This window comes from Pogoniulus pusillus, chromosome 23, assembly GCF_015220805.1.
Source record: "Pogoniulus pusillus isolate bPogPus1 chromosome 23, bPogPus1.pri, whole genome shotgun sequence".
Taxonomy (NCBI): Eukaryota; Metazoa; Chordata; class Aves; order Piciformes; family Lybiidae; genus Pogoniulus; species Pogoniulus pusillus.
The window spans coordinates 7,577,805-7,598,576 of record NC_087286.1 but is presented as its reverse complement, the minus strand read 5'-3'; the positions used below and the strand labels follow the sequence as shown (position 1 = coordinate 7,598,576).

The following is a 20,772-nucleotide window of genomic DNA, read 5'->3' as shown; positions in this document are numbered from 1 at the left end:
CAGAGGCAGAATAACCTCCCTTGTCCTGCTGGCCACACTGCTCCTGATGCAGGCCAGGATGCCATTGGCTCCGATGCTCTGAGAGAGAGATAAGTGCTGGTGATTTATAACTTGCTAGGAGTAACAGAACGCTAGAGACTCACACATGTCATCACAGTGCCCTGAAATGAATGACAGTCCTTTCAGTTGAAGAGAAGAACTTCTCCTGTGATGTGGTGCAGCTCTCCAGGTGGGAGATTGGATGCAGTGGGGCAGAAAGAGGCTGTGCTGGCTGGCAACACAGGAGCAATCCAGGACACAAATTCTCCCCTGTTTTCAAATGATGCTGTGTGCTTGGCTCCAGCTGGCACCCTGGGTGAGTGAACAGAGGGAAGAGCTGTGCTTCCAGATCCACAGCTCGCTTCGTTTCAATAAAGGGGATTTAAAAGTTAGCCATTAGCCTAATGAAATGAAGTGTGCTGGAGAAGTAGATGAGTTGTAGCTGTGGTGTGGATGTAAGGAGAGCTGCAATCAGTAATTTATGTCCAAACCCTGAGGAAAAAAGAGGGTCCAGCTGGTGGGAGAGTACTGTTTTGCCAGCAATGCAGAGTTCAGAATACCAAATGGACTTAGCCAAGTTGCAGCTGTAATTCCTCTCCCTCGCCAGTGTAAGGAAAGGACACAGCATGTGTCACCATCATCACCTGTTCTTGCTCTGCAAGTGTGTTTTTTAAGCAAATCAGTGTGGTCAGACACAGAACATCACATCATAGAGAGTCATGAAAATGAGCTTTCAGGAGTGTCTTCTTTTGGACAGCAGTGCAAGCAAGCTCAGAGGTGGGCATTCTGACTCAAGGAGCCCCATTCTGCAGCCGTAGCTGTAGCCATCCCCATCAAGAGTTTGGCCTGAAGAAGCACAAGAGAAAGGCATTTCTAACAGGGTAGGAGAGTTGAGATGCAAGCAGGACAGCCTGAATTAACTCATTTTCCAAGCCATGGCAGGGAGGAAACTCAGAGTTTAGGACTTAAGCTCTTCACAAATATGAGTGAATTTATTTGTGTTGTCATCTTGCAGTGACAGGGTGGCACTGTCCTCATTTTACATAGCCAGAGCTGAGGCATGGTAAAATTAGGGTTATATGGTCCATTTAATCTGGGTGCCCATTTGGCAGTACCCTTGGCTCAGTTGCAGAGCTTTGTTGAGTCTGTGCACAATACATTGTGCATGGTCTCGCTGGCTGCAAACGCAGCCCTGTGTGCTTAGTTCTGCTGCACATCACATCAGCAGTGCAACCCAGTGTTTGAGCTGGCACCCAAAGAGCAGGAGAAACGCTCCCTGGGATCATTCCTGCAGAGTTTGGCCAGAGTGGGGGACTCTCTTCGTATGCACAGGAGCATGAGGGACAGATGAAGTTAGAGCTCTGCGCACAGAACAGCTTTTTACCTCCTGCAGTCTTTTCTCTCATTCACTAGGCATCAAAATGTCATTTGCAACAAGTGACAGAGCTTTACTCATTAGCCAACCTTGACTTATCTCTGCAGTTGCTCTGTCACATGCGTTTAATGATGGTCTCTTAAGAAATTACAGTTAACTGAAGGTTATGCATGGAAAAAGAGAGGCAGTTAAGGCTGCTCGAGTGGTATTCTAATGTAGTGCTGGACAGCAAAGCTGTAGAAGTCAGGATGAAGAACTTCCTGAGGATGCTAAGCAGAGTTGGTGTGTAAGCCACGTTCAGAAGCCCAGCTTCACAGTTCTTGACATTTTATGTCTCCTTACATGACCTTTGCTTTTCTGAACCTGATTTTTAACTCTCCTCAAGTCATGCCCTTGCTGCCTTTTACTCCATTCATCATCTGTGGGTGTTCTCTTATGGTACCCACTCAAGTGTAAGGAGGCTTTCAATGACTTTTCCAAGTGGCTTTTCCTCAAAAGAGAGGAAAGTGACTTTGATCACTGTGTTCAGTTCACCATCCCCTGCTCTGCAGTACTGAGCACTCAGGCAGAGTACAGACATCTGCAGAGCAGGCAATGAGAAAAGATCTGGGTGAAGATGGAATTCACTTGTGCTGGCTCCTGGACAAGCAGGAGTGGCCCAATCTGCATTTGCCACTCTGTGCAAGGCATGGCACAAGCCAGCTAAAGGGCACTGAAATAAAATAGCACAGAAACTGTCTTGGGACAGGGCTTTGCCCAGGCACTGCTTGTTTAGCAAAGCCTGGTGGATATATTAACCCAAAGCTTGGGTTAATGTGTTCACTAGGAATATATTAATCATTAATTAATTATTATTCAGAGGGAGCTTGAATAAGTCAGCACTACCAACCTTGGGTCTGCCCTTCTCTGTGGAGCTGATAAATGATCACAGAATGTGATACCTGGCACAGAATCACAGACTGGTGGGGGTTGGAAGGGACCTCTGAATATCTTCCAGTCCAACCTCCCTGATAGAGCTGCATCAACCAGAATAAACCACCCAGGAACACATCCAGGTGGGTTTGGAGTGAATAGAATTGAACAGAATAGGATAGAATCAACCAGACCTCCAAGCTCATCCAGTCCAACCTAGCACCCAGCCCTGCCCAATCAACCAGACCATGGCACTTAGTGCCTCAGCCAGGCTTGGCTTCTGCACCTCCAGGGATGGTGACTCCACCACCTCCCTGGGCAGCCCATTCCAATGCCAATCACTCTCTCTGCCAACAACTTCCTCCTCACATCCAGCCTGTACCTCCCCTGGCACAACTTGAGACTCTGTCCCCTTGTTCTGTTGCTGGTTGCCTGGCAGAAGAGTCCAACCCCAGCTGGCTACAGCCTCCCTTCAGGTAGTTGCAGACAGCAATGAGCTCTGCCCTGACATTTACAGAAACATTTTATTCTCCTGAACAGCAGTGGCAGCCCAAGTTCTAAATGGGCTTTTGCCTCTCTATGTTTATTTCCTACAAGACCTAGCAACATCCTAGAACTCTTCCTGGGATACCTCCCCTTTCTTCCAAAGGTGATACACCCTTTTTTGTCCCCTTAATTCCTTCAGCAGCTCCTTGCCCATCCAGTCTGGCTGCCTCCCTCGTCGGCTCATCTTAGGGCACATTGGGCAGCCTGTTCCTCTGCCTTCAGGAGTTCTTTCTCGAAGTAGGTCCAACCTTCCTGGACCCCTTTGTTTTTAAGGGCTGTTTCCCAAGGAAATTTCTGAGTTAGTTCCTTAAATAAGCCAAACTCTTCCCTTTGGAAGTCCAGTGTGGAGGTTTTGTTGATGCCCCTCCTGCTTTCACTGCCTATTGAGAACTCTATCATTTCATGGTCGCTGAACCCCAGGCAGCCTCTGACCAGCACATCTCCCACCAGCCCCTCTCTATTTGTGAACAGCAGATCAAGAAGGGCTGCACCTCTGAGAGGCTCAGGTAACAGCTGAGATAAGAAGCTAAGAGTGCCTCCAGAGGTGGAGACTTCACAGCCTCTCTGGGCTGCCTGCCACCCTCAAAGTGAAAAAGTTTATCCTTCTGTTCACACAAAACCTCTTGTGTTCCAGTTTGTGTCCACTGCCCCTTGTCCTGTCACTGGACACCACTGAGACGAGTTTGACTCCATCCTCCTGACACTCAGCCTTTAGCTATTGATGAGCACTGATCGTTGCTCTTCAGAATCAGAAGATGCAGAAGATGACTAATGGCCTAAACAACCCCCAGACGAGCAGACCTGGCGCGTTCTTAGTGCCAGCAGGAGCAGCATTGGGCACGAGTTTGGTCCAGTGTACTGGCTGAGCCAAGTGTTCTAAAATGGGCTGCCCAGGGAGGTGGTGGAGTCCCCATCCCTGGAGGTGTTCAAGAAAAGCCTGGCTGAGGCACTTAGTGCCATGATCTGGTTGACTGGATAGGGCTGGGTGCTAGGTTGGACTGGCTGAGCTTGGAGGTCTCTTCCAACCTGTTCGATTCTATGATTCTATGATTTTCTAAACACAAACCAAAGGAATAATCTTTTTTAAACACCAAAGAATCACAGGCTCAGAGGATATTAGGGGTTGGAAGGGACCCAAGGAGATCATCGAGTCCAACCCCCCTGCCAGAGCAGGACAATGCTATCTAGCACAGGTCACAGAGGAACACATCCAGACAGGCCTTGAAAGGCTCCAGAGAAGGAGACTCCATAACCTCTCTGGGAACCTGTGCCAGTGCTCTGGCACCTTTAAAGAATTTTCCTCTTGGGTTGAGCTAGAACCTCCTGTGCTGCAGCTTCCATCCATTGCTCCTTGTCCTGTCCCAGGGAGCAGTGAGCAGAGCCTGTCCCCCCCTTCCTGGCAGCCTTCAGATACTGATAAACATTTATCAAATCTCCTCCAAGTCTTCTTTTCTCCAGACTAAGCAGCCCCAGGTCCCTCAGCCTCTCCTCATAAGCCATGCCCTCCTGTCCCCTCATCATCCTTGCAGCCCTCCACTGGACCTTCTCCAGCAGATTCCTGTCCCTCTTCAACTGGGGAGCCCAAAACTGAACGCAGTAAGAATAGAGCTGTGCAGGTTGGTTAAATAGTGCAATGCCCAGATAAAAGCCTGTGTGGGTAAGAGACAGTGACTAGCAGGAGAGGTATTTAAAAAGTCAGTCATTTGTGTATGTGGCCCCATTCATTTTCTCATCTCTTACCTTCCATTTATGCCTTTCAAGCAACTGCTTGGGTTTGTTTTTTCTTCACACTTTCACCTACCAGAGATATGCTCCCAAAATCTGAAGGTCTGGATTGTTGTAGAGTAGCTACTATGAGGTTTTTCAGAGCTCTTTTCTGCTTGGGTTTTTTTTTTTTTTTTTTTTTGGTTATTTCACATTTTCTGCCCAGAAAGGTGTTGAGAACTCTTTGTCTGCTAGGAATTCCCATCCTTTTCCAGGAGGAAAGAAGGAATTTCATGTCCTTGTGCTTAATAAGTAAAATGGGATGAGTGGGATAAATCACAGAACATTAGGTGTTGGAAGTGACCTTGAAATATCCTGCACTTAAAAGAGTTAGGTTATGGTCCTTCTCTGGCAGGGAGCTTGGATTTGATGATCTCTTTGGATCCCTTCCAACCCCTGACATCCTGTGATCCTGTGAATAAGATCACATCTTCTGTGCTTTGAATTGGGGGGGGGGGTGGTTGCCAGGCTTGCAGTATGTTAGGATAGTTCTTTAGTGGTCAAGAAGTCACTCCTCCACACCAGGCTTCGAGTGGAGAACTACTCAGCAAGTCAAAAGAGAAATGTCTCATGGCTTCTAATCATTCAAGTCACTGGCATGCCACAGACAGAACCAATGAGACCTCAGTGTGCTGTTAGAAACCTACTGGATGGTGGCCAGATGTGCTCCTTTATCTACCTACATGAAGTTAATTCTATCTCTGGTTTTTATTGGTCTAATAAATACCTTAACATGTAGCTTATTTCATACTGAGAACCAAAAGGGCCATTCTAGCACAAAGCAAAGCTGCCTCCCATCTTCAGGCTGCTGCTAGCAATTGCACTAATAGTCTGCAGCTAATTATCTGAACTTAATTTCCCCCCACCCTGCCTCAAGCACAGCTTCCACATGATACATCTAAGTTGTGTAATTAGTGGTTTAGATAATAAATTGGTTTTCTCTCAGTCTGGATAGTTTGTTGCTGCTAATGAAGTTATTGTGGCGTTGGGCTTAGCGAGTGCAGGAGCTCAGTTGTTTTACCTTGTGCTTCAAAAGCTGTTCCCTGTTTATGTTCCTCACCAGATGTCACACTAATTATTATCTCCAGCCAGGACTGCCAAAGCTGCTCAAAATGTAAAGCTGGTTTGAAAGCATCAGGCATTAAATGGTGCAAACCATTATGCTCCAGTATAGCAATACACTGAAATCTCCTCTTGATGTCTTAGGACCTCCGTTGTGACTCTGACTGTGGAACTGGAAATGGTGACAGTTCCAAAATCAGTGAGGTATGGAGACCAAGTGCTGCCTTCATTTGTACTCACTCATTGAAACTGGGATTTATCATACCTGGAGTCCTGTGTGCAGTCCTGGAGCTCCCAACACAAGGACATGGAAATGTTTGAGCCAGTCCAGAGGATGCCACAAAGATGCTGAGAGGGCTGCAGCAGCTCTGCTATGAGGACAGGCTGAGACTGGGGCTCTGCAGCCTGGAGAGGAGAAGGCTTTGAGGAGACCTTAGAGTGGCCTTCCAGTATCTGAAGGAGGTCTGGGGAGGGACTATTGACAAGGTCTTGTAATGACAGGACAAGGGGGAACGGGTTTAAACTGGCAGAGGGGAGATTGAAACTGGATGTTAGGAAGTTCTTTGCAGTGAGGGTGGTGAGACACTGGCACAGGTTGCCCAGGGAGGTTGTGGAGCACAGAATCACAGAATGTGAGGCAGAGAAAGAACAGACCATGGGTAGCTTTGTGGAGGATACCTCTTATTTCACAGCTGGCTGCTCTGTTTAGCTCTGCTGCTTATTTTGGGTGGTTTACTGCAGGAGTACTTTAGGTGAAAGGCAGAATGAAAGGAGAGAGTCTCTCTGGCATGTTCTGAAGAGGATGAATAAGAAGAGTTTCCATAGGACACATGGCAGTAAGATACAGGGATTTGGCTTCAGCAACCCAATTGTAGCCATCTTCCTCTTTTCTATTTCTTCTGAGTCAATAGGGAGCAGCTACAGCAATGTACTTCAGTGCCATGATGCTGCCTGTGTGAGGTGAGCTGACTTAGGGACTAAACCCAAAACTGCTACCATCGTTAAAGGAGCCTTTAAACTTACTTCACTGAAGCAACATTTGTCTTTCACTTGCTCAGAGAAGACTCCAGGAACAAGATGGCTTGGCAGGTCCTTCCTGTGTAGGTGTTGTTAAGAAACCAGAGTAACAGAGACTTCACTGGGAGCACAGCTAATTATCTAGGGATGGAATGGAACTAGCAGCCAGCTTGTGGGGAGCCTATGGGGAGTGTGGGAGAGACACCTGCATGAGTGCTTTTGTAGAGCCCAAGAACAGGCTGGGATGCATGGATCATGCCATGCTTTTTTGGTGTTGCCACCCTGGAAGGTCTCAACTCAAACTTTTAAAAAGGTTTATTATTATTGGGGGTTTAATGTGGAAGAAAGAAAGAAAGAACAGCAGCAGCATGGGTGGGTTATGCCTTTTCAGGTGTTTATGGAACCGGTAAAACCGCTGGGGTTGTGTAGGATATGTTCTAGCAAAAATGCTGGTCTTAAAGCTAGGTCTTGGATAAAAGTAAAGAAGTAAAAGGTTCTTCAGGGTTCAGACTAACCTCTCATCAGATCACAGAATCACAGAATTAACCAGGTTGGAAAAGACCTCCAAGATCATCCAGTGCAACCTATCACCTAACACCTTCTAATTAACTAACCCATGGTAATAAGTGCCTCATGCAGCCTCCTCTTAAACACCTCCAGGGATGGGGACTCCACCACTTCCCCAGCCAGCCCATTCCAATGCCAATCTCTCTTTCCATTAAGAACCTCCTCTTCTGCAGGCTGCACACCCCCAGCTCCCTCAGCCTCTCCTCACAGGGCTGTGTTCCAGGCCCCTCACCAGCCTTGGTGCCCTTCTCTGGACAGGTATCTCAAACATCTTTCCTAAACTGAGGGGCCCAGAACTGGACACAGCACTCAAGATGCCCTGCCACAGGAAAGGACACTGCCCACCAGAACAGGCCACCCAAGGCCCCATCCAACCTGGCCCTGAACACCCCCAGGGAGGGAGCATCCACAACCTCTCTGGTCAACCTGTGCCAGTGTCTCACCACCCTCACTGGAAGGAACTTCTTGCTAACATCTAGTTCAAATCAGAGAGAGGTCTGTGTAAGCCAATTCATTTTCATTTTATCCAGACCTGTCTCTTACTGATCTTTAGCTGAGAAGCAGAAGAAAAGTGCAGGTCTCAAAATGCTGTGCAATATAGCATAGGCAGATCACAGCACTTAGGGACTACTGAAAGTAGAGAAGCCAGAGGATCTGCTCTCATTGGATCCCCAGTGCAGATGTTTTACTTCAGTCTGTTGCTAATGGCAGGGTTCACAAGCAATTTGTGTCCTTATCCAGGTGTGCCAGACCAGTAATGATCTGCTGCTGGTCACTACCATAGTATGTGTTGTGACAGTAACTGGAACTGGTGATCAGTGACATACTGGCAAAAGGAAGTGTGAGGAAGAACTAAATCTCTGCTATAGCATATTTGCAGCCTTCACTGCACAGATTCAGCGAGGCAAAAGCAGTGCATGGGTAACAGTAGCATCAAGTCACTCCATTTCTGAAGCTGGTCTGGAGCAGTGCAGGTGTCTGTCACGATGCTGCAGACTGTGGACAGGCTCAGCCACTTCCAGCCATCATCATCAACCCAGACTGCAAGGCCCTGCTCATAACTAGGAGACAGAGCTGTTGGGGGTTGTTTTATGGAGAGTTCTTTTAGATGGGTATGAAGTGATTTCATTTGTATCAGAAGCAAAATGATGTCACAGGAGCCTGTCTACTGGAAACTGAGGCCAGAGTACTGCTGGGTATGGATGAGTTAGCTCCAACAGGATAGTTTAAGCTGATCCTGACCTTTTACTCCTCCTTTCTTCCTTTACTCATTTTTCTTCTAACAGAGAAACCCACATTATTTCTGACAATTACATTAGGCCCACAGAAATGACTCAGCATGCTACAGCCAGCAGCAGAGTTAACTTCCACAGACAGAGAAATGTGTAAGCCAAAATATATTGCTATATCTGAGTTACAAACCTTTGAAATGAAACTGTTGTCTTAAAAAGCTTGTAGTCTGGCAGTAGAGGTGTACAACAAGAACCAGAGCTACAAGTGAGAATACTTCCTCTTAGAAGTGTACTAGCCAGCTGGAAAGAGAGCAAGGCGTGAGCAGACGTTGTCTGAAAGTTTGTCAGCTGTAAAAACTGAAACCTGATGAATGCAGAGCTTCCTGACCTGGTGAAAAGAAGTGAGTAACCATAAAAACTGAAAGCACCATGTGCAGTGATGGCATCTGAAAGAGCTGGAATGCCTAAGTGTGTACGTAGATGCGTGTGCGAGTCGGTGGTGTCTTGGAATAGGTACCCACACGTACAAAAGATGCTGTAGTGCCTCAGATTGCCTCTCTTTTTTTTTTCACATATATATATATATATAAAACTAATTGCAAATTATTTCTTTTTGTTCTTCTCACAGCTGAATTTTTATTCCTCTTGTGGGGTGTGTATCTCTGCTATGCAGTGCGGACAGTCCCATCAGCATTTCACGAGCCACGTTACATGGCTGTCGCAGTTCACAATGAGCTCATTATCTCTGCTATATTCCATACCATTAGGCAAGTGATCTGCAGCTCTAGTAATTAACTCTTTATCTTTCAGGTTTAAAAACGGGTGGACGGGCTCGGGAGGTCTCGTTAAGTGTTGAGGTCTGCCAACTGAGGGGTGGCTAAACTCAGAACTGCTCCCATGGGATTCAAGAATCTGTACAGGCAACTCATTAATTGTATCGTTAGGGGTGGGGTGGGGTTTTTTTTCAGTGTAGGTAGTTGATAAGTTGTTGGATCAAAATGATGTATGATAAATGAGACATAGCAAAACTACTCCCAGCCTTCAGCCACCTGCGTGCTGCTCACTGGTTTGTATCCCTAGCAAAACAGCAGGTAAGAGCCTTGGTTGATGTGAACATTTGCTGGTGTGTGGCAGCGTGGCGAGGTGCAGCTGTGTGCTGAGATAACTGCACTGCTTTGTGCATGAAGCCAGTGTTTATATGCCAGCAGACACGATGGGTGTGCACATGAGCCTGTGAGAGTAACATGTGGCATGTCTTTCTGATGGGATGTATAACGAGCTCTGCATCTCACACTCCTTAGTTATTAGGAGAGTAGCAAATAAATCGAGGTCTTGGCCAGAGCTACATCAAAATTAGAATCACAGAATCATAGAATCAACCAGGTTGGAAGAGATCTCCAAGATCATCCAGTCCAACCTAGCACCCAGTCCTAGCCAGTCAACTCGACCATGGCACTGAGTGCCTCAGCCAGGCTTTTCTTCAACACCTCCAGGCACAGTGACTCCACCACCTCCCTGGGCAGCCCATTCCAATGCCAATCACTCTCTCTGCCAACAACTTCCTCCTAACATCCATCCTATACTTCCCCTGGCACAACTTGAGACTGTGTCCCCTTGTTCTGTTGTTGGTTGTCTGGGAGAAGAAACCAACCCCCACCTGGCTCCAGTGTCTCTTGAGGTAGTTGCAGACAGCAATGAGCTCTGCCCTGAGCCTCCTCTTCTATAGGCTGCACACCCCCAGCTCCCTCAACCTCTCCTCATAGGCTTTGTGTTTCAGGCCCTTCATGAGCCTTGTTGCCCTTCTCTGGACACATTCCCGCACCTCAGCATCTCTCTTGAGTTGAGGAGCCCAGAACTGGACACTATTACTCTACCTGCCCTCCCTGCAGCGTTCCCTGTACAAATTAATTGCTCCTAGAAAATTCAGAATTTCAAGATATCTGCAAGAGATTCTTCCTCACACCTTCCTTTGCCTCCTGACAGACCTTATCTACTAAGATTTCTATTAGTTACTTTGATTTTTTTAACATCACTTCATTGCTTCAGTTACTCTTCTCTGTTCCATGAGCAGAACTCACATCTCTGGGTCTCTAGACCTCACCTCTGCTAGGTCTCAATGCCTACTATCAATAGCTTTTGGCTTTCTGGAGCACAGTGTGGATTACTTCATCTGGCAAGTTCCACACATTAGGCAAGCAAAAAGCCTTCACAATTTGAAGATTAAAACCACTAAGGGTTCATAGAATTTTGGCTGAAAAAGACCTCTAAGATCATCAAGTCCCTCATTGACCTAGAACCACAATGGCCATTAAACCATGTCCCAGAGTGCCATGTCTGCACAGGTTTTGAACACCTCCCGGGGTGATGACTCCATCACCTCTCTGTTTAGCCAAATCCAGTGGGCATTACGACCTGGGAGCTTTCTTCTATCCCTGTCTTCCATCCCTGATGTGGCTGCTGCTGTTTCCTTTTGCAAGCCTATGGAGACTGAGCTCACCCACTGTGGTGCAGGTGTGTGGCCACAAGAACCAGCACAGGTCCAACACCTGCTGCCTGGTCCTGCTCTTCGTCTGCATCTGGTTGTGTTCATCGATGAAGCATGCACCCTGGGTGTGTTCACAAGCACACTATAGTCACAGGTACTTCAACTATGAGCACAGACCTTAAGCCAGCCAGAAATCCACATTGGGGGTTGGGTCCTTAAACCAGCCAGAAAACCATCTCTGGTTTAGGTCCTTAAGCCAGCAGACATCCACACTGGGGGTTGGGTCCTTAAACCAGCCAGAAAACCATCTCTGGTTTGGGTCCTTAAGCCAGCAGACATCCACACTGGGGGTTGGGTCCTTAAACCAGCCAGAAAACCATCTCTGGTTTGGGTCCTTAAGCCAGCAGACATCCACACTGGGGGTTGGGTCCTTAAACCAGCCAGAAAACCATCTCTGGTTTGGGTCCTTAAGCCAGCAGACATCCACATTGGGGGTTGGGTCCTTAAACCAGCCAGAAATCCCTCTGGGTTTGTGAGCCCTGTACCCAGTCCTCAGCTGAGACCTTGAGTCTTCTCAGATGGAGGCCCCTCAGGTGCAGCCTGAAGGTTGCTCATGGATACACACCTGCACAGTGGAGAGAGTGAGAAGACACAGACATTAGGAGAATTTGGTGACAAGATAGGAGATGCTACAGTCATCAGCAACAGGGCTCAGTCAGTGACAATTTGCTCACATGTCACTGGCCTCTTTTTATCCCCCCCCTTTTCATGCTTGTTCTTCTCCCATCCACTGTAGCCCCTCTCTTCATAGAAGCATTAAGGTTGGAATGACCTCTAAGATCATCACATTCAACTTTCTGCCCAACACCTCCATGGCCACCAGACCACATCCCTAAGTTCCACATCTATTCATTTCTTGAACACCTCCAGAGTTGGTAACTCCAGCACTTCCCTGGGCAGCCTGTTGCAATGCCTCACCACTCTGTCTCTGCCCTTGTCTTCTCCCAAATAAACAACCCACCCTTCAGTACACTCTTCCTGTTGGTCCTACTTTTGCTCCAGCTGTACTCAGATTTGCTGTTTCTGATACCAGACAATCACAGCCTGACCTGCTGTCACTGATGTGGCTACATCAGTACCACTGACCTTGCAAGTTCTGCTCCCCCAAAGGCTCCCCGTGCTCCCCTCAGTTACCTGTGAAGTTTGGCCATCTTTTAAGTGAGCCCTTCTTAGCTGCCTGTGAAATCTTGCCATTCCTCACAGCTCTGTCTGCAGTTTTTGATCACTCTTCACTCTGCTGTTGCATCCAGCAGCCTCTCCTGTCATCTTCAGTAGGTCAGGTAGCTAAACCTCAAGCCTGAGCTTCTTTACATCCCTACACACCTCAACAGCAACGTCTGTGTGAGAAATGATTACAATATTTTATCGTGTTCATGAAACACTTCATTGACAAAGTCCTAAACAAGAAAGGATGACTGTATGATTATGGCTTCTAAGCCAGTGCTTCATGCCAGACTATTTCTGTCTACAAAAGCTCCTGCACAATGTGCATCTGTGGACTTGGATAAGTTGCAAATGTCATTTCAATCTGAATGATTTCTGTAAACCTGCAAATTACAAGCCACTGGTACATCCATTCATCTGCTGCACTGCTTGCCACTTCTGTCTGCAGGAGCCCAGGGAAGCAGAGCAGCCAAGCATGCCCCAGCTAGCTCTAACTGCAGTAGTTCTTCTACCACTCTTTTAGAAAGCTCAGCAAGGAATTGCTTCATTTGAGAGGTTCAGCCACTCCTTTCCTAGCATTCAGAGGCTCTTGGGTCCTGCAGCACCGAGCTGGGCGGTGCTGCAATCAAGACCATTTCTCTGCTCCCCACTAAAACCCATTTCAATTCAGTTCTCTCCCTCTGGTGGCTTAGCAGCCACGCTCTGTAGCTGTGATCTGTGAACATCCTGTGGTTTTGGGATGCACTGCCATTTATCACAGCACATGTGCTTGCTTACCCTCAAATCATCCCTTCAGATCCTCAGTGTGTGCAAACTGCCATAAGGCAGCACGGGCCAAAGAGGCTGTGACAATATAAACCATCCCAAAATGCAGCTAAACAGGAGGGAGAATGATGAAGTAAGGAAGATCCTTTAAGGCCTGGTTTTCCTGTTTGTGTTTTGTCTTGGCTTGCTCTGTTTGGTTGGGGTTTTTTGTTTGTTTCTGAGTTGTTTTGAAACAGTGGGATGCCAGTAAAGCATGGGGATGTCAGTTTTAGTCTGTGTGAAAGCAGTGCAGAGCAAAGCCATTTGTGTTTGGCATTTCAATGAAGAGAACCCTGAGGAATATGAAGAATGTTAATTCTCCTGCACTGAAGAAAAGACACTGAATTGCAACCTGAATTCTATTTGCAGGTTCATTCTTGCTTCAAGGCTTCAGTCTGACTGGATGCTGATGCTGTTCTTTGCACACACACACTTGACTGTGACAGTCACTGTTGGGCTACTTCTGATCCCTAAGGTATGTGAGTCTCCTGTCTGCTTTCTTTTGCCAAGACCAAGGAAGAGAAATGTTGTCATGCTGTATAAAATTAGCAAGGAAGACATAAAACCACCTTTAAAAAAACTCTGTGGGTTTTTGGTTTTAAAACTCTTGAAGGTTTTCAAAGATTCTTTTTTTGCAGCTTTCAAAATGTCAGGGGTTTAAAGTACTTTAAGTTCTCCTGTGATGAATGCAAGAAGAATCCTGCCTGATGGTCCTTGTCTCGGGTATTGGGGTGGCCATGCTGCTGCCAGAGTTAGCTGGGACCAGACAAAGAGGGGATGGAGAGACCAAGATGGACTGCCACATAAAACTGGAATGAGGAGCTGGGAGTAACCATGAGATAAAGAGGCTGGGATTCAGACCAGGCAGTATTTCCAGGCTGAAAAGGGAGAGCCCTTTGAGAGTCAGAGCCTGGGATGGACAGAAGCTGTATGCAGGGACAGATGTGGCCTGTGATAAGGAGCCAGGAGTGCTGCTGGGTATGAAGGTGAGTGGATGTGAGACACAAGGTGATGGAGGACGAGAGGAGGTAGGCAAGAAAAGAGACAAGGCCCTGAGCACACCTCCCATCAGACTGTCCAAGGGCAGGAGAAGCACAGGCAGCTTCACCTGGCTCTAGCACCAGTCCACAGGATTTGAGGAGAGCTTTTTTTCTGAGGCAGCACCCCAGGAGAGCAGATGGGCTTAAAAAAGCTTTTGACACGACCAATAGCATGAACCAAGAACTGAAAGTCAAAGAGAGCAGCCAAGGTGAAAGCTGCAGGTGCAGGAAGGGCACTGAGCATTCAAGTTCAGCTCCCAGGTTAGTGAAGCTGCAGTCTCTGCCCTTTGCCTGCGTCAGAACAGGCCATGCTGAGGACTGCAAAGGTACCTTCATCAAACAGGCCTAACAAGGGCACACCTTGATGCAGCTTTGGTTTCTTTGAAATGGCTTTTCTGCCCTTTAGCCAGAAGCTGATTTTCTGTTCATACACTGTGACCTATCCTCAAAGATGTTCTTATAGGCCAACCTAGGAAATTTGTTGGCCTTTCTGAAGCTGACTCAAAACTCCTGATCAGTATCTCCATTTTTTCCCTAATGATCTATACAACACTACACAAACCCTTTTTTCCCCTTTTTTTTTTCCCCAGCATGACAAAGAATTCAGAGAACTCAGAGAAGATGCACAAGGTCTAGATCCATTCATAAAAGTTCTGAGGCAATAGTTAACTACAGACAAGCAGTTCAATACACTAAATAAATGATTAAATAACCTCTCCAGAGCTTGTCAGCTATTTATTTAGTCAGACTGAATCTTTATCTCAGCATTTGCTACAAGTTAGAAGAGAGACATTAACTTGCCTTTCTTTTGTCTCCTTCTTTTATTCCTCTTTTCTTTCCCCCCCTCATTTTTCCCCCTTTTCAGAGTCAGGATGTGAGAACTGCAGGATTATTCAACAGTATGGAACAGCAAATAAGAGGCTAATAGTTTCAGCAGCTACAAAAAAAGTCTATTTCCATCCTTATTTCGATGCAATTTAAAGAGGTTTCAAATAAGCATAAAATAAGTGGAGGCTTTTCTTGTTCCCTATGCAAGTCCCTAAGATTTATCAAGTTAAGTCATCATTACTAAGAGTTCCTTCTGTACAAGGCCACTGGGATCCTGGGGTGCATTAAGAGGAGTGTGTCCAGCAGATTGAGGGAGGTTCTCTTGTTCCTCTACTCTGCCCTGGTGAGACCTCACCTGGAATATTGTGTTCAGTTTTGGGCTCCCCAGTTCAGGAGGGACAGGGATCTACTGGAGAGGGTCCAACGGAGGGCTGCAAAGATGGTGAAGGGACTGGAACGCTGCTCTGTGAGGAGAGGCTGAGGGACCTGGGGCTGTTTGGTCTGGTGAAGAGAAGATTTAGAAGGTATCTAATAAAAGTTTATGTATATCTGAGGGCTGAGGATGAAGAGCAGGGGCCCAGACTCTGCTCAGTTGTGCCACGTGACAGGGCAAGAGGCAATGGATGGAAACTGCAGCACACGAAGTTCCACCTCAACATTTTCCTTACAGTAAAGAACTTCTTTACTGTGAGGGTCACAGAGCACTGGCACAGGCTCCCCAGAGAGGTTGTGGAATCTCCTTCTCCGGAGATTTCAAGGCCTGTCTGACTGTGTTCCTGTGTGATCTGCACTAGATTCTATGGTCCAGCTCTGGCAGGGGGGGTGCACTCAATGATCTCTCTGGGTCCCTTCCAACCCCTTACATCCTGTGATCCTGCAATGCTAATAGTCTGTAGGACACTATACCAGTCATGCCTGTGGCTCATGTTTTGAGATCAGAAAATCACACAAAGCCACAGAGTCACAGAATTACTTGGGGCTGGAATAGGCCTCTGAAACCATCAAGTCCAGCCTATGACCTAACAAATGCTGTAAAAACGGTTGCTGCAAACTCTCAGAGCCACCTTGAGCTAAATTTCTGCACTGATGGCAACACCTTGTTTTTTTTTCCTTTTATGAATGCAGTTTTCACATTCAAGCAATAACCCAAGAGATGATATAGCTACAGAAGCTTACGAAGATGAGCTGGACATGGGTCGCTCTGGCTCCTATCTCAACAGCAGTATCAATTCAGCATGGAGTGAGCACAGCCTGGATCCTGAAGATATTCGGGTATATATGGCTCATTTATTTGAGGGCACCACTTCTTCCTGCCAATAAGCTCTCAGTTGTTCATCCATTTGACTTTTTCTTTGCTGAAGCAGGGCCCCTCAATTCAAGAGAGATGTTGAGGTGCTGGAACGTGTCCAGAGAAGGGCAACAAAGCTGGTGAAGGGCCTGGAACACAAACCCTATGAGGAGAGGCTGAGGGAGCTGGGGGTGTGCAGCCTGGAGAAGAGGAGGTTCAGGGCAGACCTCATTGCTGTCTACAACTACCTGAAGGGACATTGTAGCCAGGTGGGGGGTGGCCTCTTCTGCCAGACAACCAGCAACAGAACAAGGAGACACAGTCTCAAGTTGTGCTGGGGGAGGTCTAGGATGGATGTTAGGAGGAAGTTCTTCACAGAGAGTGATTGGCATTGGAATGGGCTGCCCAGGGAGGTGGTGGAGGCACCGTCCCTGGAGGTGTTCAAGAAAAGCCTGGATGAGGCACCTAGTGCCATGGTCTGGTTGACTGGATAGGGCTGGGGGATAGCTTGGACTGGATGAGCTTGGAGGTCTCTTCCAACCTGGTTGATTCTATGATTCTCAGTGATTGTGCTGACAGGGCATGTGAAGTCTCCTGGTAAAGATTCACTAGTAGGAGAAGCTGCATTACTAGTTCTAGTAGAAGATGTGCTGTAGGCTAGAGAAGAGGAATCGTAACGTTGTTTTGGTTGGAAGAGGCCTTTAATTAAGATCAGCAAGTCCAACCTTGAACCCAGCACCACCATGGTCATCAAACCATGTCCCTTAGTGCCATGTCCTCACATTTCTGAAGCACCTCCAGGGAGGGTGACTCTACCACTTCCCTGGACAGCCTGTTCTAATCCCTGACCACTCCTGCAGGAAAGAAATTGTTCCTAATCACCAACCTAACTTTCCTCTGGCACAATTTCAGACCATTTTCTCTCATTCTGTGATCTGATACAACTCCCACCTCACCTCAAGCTTCTTTTGAGTAGTTAAGCAGCAAGAGCTGTTTATCAGTTTACATTTGTGAATTACCTTGAAGCAGGATTTGCTGTTGCTGTGATGATTCATTTCCACAGCCATAACTATTAAAAACCGAATTTATAACACATCTTTTTTAAAACAGATAATTAACATAAAACCCTACCTCATGTATCTGACATGACAAAAGGGCTCGTGGCCCCTCTGGGCCAGACACAGGGCTCAGCAGGACAGCAGACACCAACCACGTTGTGAAACCTGAAGCAGGCAGTGTGAATGTGCTTGAGCTGTGCGGGCTGTGTGATGCGCAGCTGTGGGAGGTAACAGGTTTGTGCCTGAGGGCTGAACTTATTTTTCAAGTTGGGGGTGGGGGGGAGGAAATGGGATTCAAGCTGATGAAGAAGTTGAGGAGTTGGGAAAGACAGGGAAATACCTTCAGTGCTGTTTTTAGGGCAGGAAGGAGAGGAGGGGAGTACTGTGTGTGCATTCGTCAGGCTCTGTGCATGCAAGTTTTGCCACTGGCTTTGTTTTGCAGGATGAGTTGAAGAAACTCTACGCCCAGCTTGAGATCTATAAAAGGAAAAAGATGATTGCAAACAACCCCCACCTGCAGAAAAAGAGATGCTCCAAAAAGGGCTTAGGGCGCTCCATCATGCGGCGCATTACGGAAATCCCGGAGACGGTCACCAGGCAGTGCTCCAGGGATGAGAAGGAGCTGCTGGAGAACAGCACTGTGAAGAGCGTGGCCACGCTGAGGAAAAACCCACCAGATCCCACCGGTTCTGCCAAGCCAAAAGAGGAGACTTTGAAAAACAGAGTTTTTTCCTTAAAGAAGTCCCACAGCACTTACGATCACGTTAGGGATCAAACCGAAGAACCAAATAGCTTAGGCACAGAGAGCGCCGAGGTTATAGCTGCTGAGAATTCCATTCTGGACTCCCTGAATGGGAGCAAACTAACCAAAAACACTCCTGAGAAGGTCGAAGCTGTCTCCACCGAGTCGGTCCCTCTGGTGTGCAAGTCTGCCAGCGCGCATAACTTAAGTGCCGATAAGAAGCCTCTGCATCCCCGAACATCCGTGCTGCAGAAATCCCTCAGTGTTATTGCTAGTGCCAAGGAAAAGACTCTGGGGCTGACAGGCAAAACACAAAGCCTAGAGGAAAGCTCTAAAGCTCAGAAACCTCAGCAGAAGGGGAAGGAGGCCAGCAAAAAGCACTCGGCCTCCGAGAAAGGGGAGCATAAGGATTCCCTCCGGAAGAACTCTACCCACTCTGAGGAAACAAAGAAAACCCATAAGTCTGGAATTATTAAACAGCAGAGGGTGAGTCAAACACCTGCAAGTGCAGACACAGGCCCAGCTAAGTCTCTGCACAAGGACAATTTCGACATAGGAGAAGTTTGTCCTTGGGAGATATATGACCAAATTCCTGGTCCTGTGCCTTCTGACTCTAAAGCTCAAAGACATGTGTCTATTGCTTCCTCAGAGCCAGAGAAAAACCACCCTTCCCAGCCCAAGGGGAAGACTCATCCTAAGCTGAAATCACCCGAGGAGTATCAACAGGCAAATCAAAAGAGCCCAGAGAAGGTGGAGCCGGCTGCAGGGGAGACACCAGAGCAGCAGCTCTTGGAAAAGGAGAAAAAACAGTCCAATTCCAAGGCTCAGGTCTCCCCTGGGCTGAAGGGCGAGCGTGTGAACAGCTGCACACCTAACACCGGTGCTGGGGAAGGAGCAGCAGAAAAAGAGAGCCTCACTAAACTGGCAGAGCAGAGAAGAAATGCCTCGTCGGAGGGCAGTGTGCTCTCAGCCGACTGCCGTAAGCCAGGCGGTCCCCTACAGCAGCCTCTGGCATCTCGGGCGGAGATCTGCCCCTGGGAGTACGAGACAGCAGGGGCAGCAAACGCAGACCGGAGTGTAGCTTTACTGAACACCTCTGCTCTAAGCGCAAATAAAACAGCAGCGCCGCGGAAATAAGAGGCTTGCAGACTGAGGAGAGCAGCGAGGCTGAGAAGAAAGATAACAGGAAAAGAAGGAGGGGGCTTAGGCCAAAAAAACATAACCAAAACTAAACACAAAGGAGCTGAAAATTCCTAAGGAGCATCACTAAAAAACCCAAGGGAAAAACCAGCGCTACAATTAAGTAGGAGCTAAGCAAAGTCAAATTATCCTTAATGTTTGTTATTATTTCTTTGTTGAGTGCCAACAATATGATTAGCAGTGCCCGCAGCATGGCCCCTGCTGGGAGGATGTGTCAGTGAAAGCAACCTGCCTTTGGGAAATCACTTCTGCTTCCCAAGGGAACAAAGGCAACCAGGTGGTAACCGTGGCACAGCCCAGATCTTAACCCAGCTAGTCCCGAATGCCACAACTGGCTTCAGCCCACCCTTGGGACTTTAAAGATGCAGCAGAAGCAGGGCACAGGGAATGTCCTGCTGGCAAAAAGGGGGTACCCATGAGCAGCTCTTTTAAAGGAGGCCACTCTTCCCTTGCTGTATTTAATCCAGGTAGCACTGCACCCACCCCAAAACCACATTTTCTCTGAAAATGATTGCTCTGGTTTCTTTTTTCCTTATTACCCTGTGTCGAAGTGCATTGTTGTGTCCCATACTGGAGCATTCCAGATTGTGTCATTTTCTTCTTGCTTTTATTGTTTTGCAGAGAACTTTTGCTGTTATATGACACAACAACAGCAGCTCCTTTAAAATTGCAGCTTCAACCAACCTGCTGTAGGCCTTTCTGGTTAGAATTGCAGTAATCTTACACTGGATCTACAGAAATTTCCTATCAGGAAATTCCTTTGGGCTTTGGAGATTTATTTATTTGGGGTTTGGGTTATTTTTTCTTTTCTTTGTCTGTGATTTATGTGATTTTTTTTGTTTGGTTTGGTTTGTTCACTCTCTGTTATTTCAATTTATAGTTTGATTCTGGGGTTTTCTATGCACTGAGTTGTTTGTCATGCATTTCCCCCTTCATGCTGATGGACTTTGTTACTGGTGGAAATCCAGTCCTCTTAGCTGCTTATCCTGGCTAAGTCTTAGGACAACTGATCTGTTGTTTGTTACTGATGGGAAAATAGCATCTTAGCAAACAGTTCTTACAGTCACCATCAGTGGTGGTAACCTTGTTCAGTGTTTCATCCTGAGCACAGCCTGCTAAGAAAGGCAAGGAAGAATGACAAGGAATATAGCCCTGAAAAGGTTGCTTTGTTCTGCTAAAACTGGGAACTAGATGAGCCAGCTCATGCAGAACACCACTGCATTGCCCAGCCCTGTTGGCAGACCTCCAGAAAATGGCCTTTTGGGTGAGGAGAGACAAACACTACTCTTCCCCTCCCCCATATATGCAATTGTAAGAGAGAGTGGGAATGGGAATGAGGGCATATCTCCCTCTCCCCCTCTCCAAAATGCTTTCATCATTTTCTTATTGTAATTTATTTATGCATCCATTTGCAGTGAAAGTTAAGTGTCTGACACAGTGATAGCTGCACTCCTCATCCTCCACACCAACCTAGCTCATAGATGGCTCCTTCTCAGCTCTGAGTCTTAGCAATGGTTCTCAACCAGGGCCTGAGGACACCTTGCAAAGATTCTGAGGAGTATCACTAATAATAATGATGGTGATGATGG

At 47.2% G+C, this 20,772-nt stretch overlaps 1 protein-coding gene across 1 annotated transcript in view; it reads left to right on the top strand.

The window, feature by feature from the left end:
- The window catches only part of GPR158 (G protein-coupled receptor 158), a 214,895-nt gene extending 194,123 nt beyond the window's left edge, over positions 1-20,772 (top strand). Inside the window, exons 8-11 of the mRNA XM_064162477.1 lie at positions 9,143-9,281; positions 13,397-13,502; positions 16,021-16,167; positions 17,684-20,772. Coding sequence (XP_064018547.1) covers positions 9,143-9,281; positions 13,397-13,502; positions 16,021-16,167; positions 17,684-19,120 — 1,829 coding nt within the window. The 3' untranslated portion in view covers positions 19,121-20,772. The remainder of the gene's footprint in view (positions 1-9,142; positions 9,282-13,396; positions 13,503-16,020; positions 16,168-17,683) is intronic.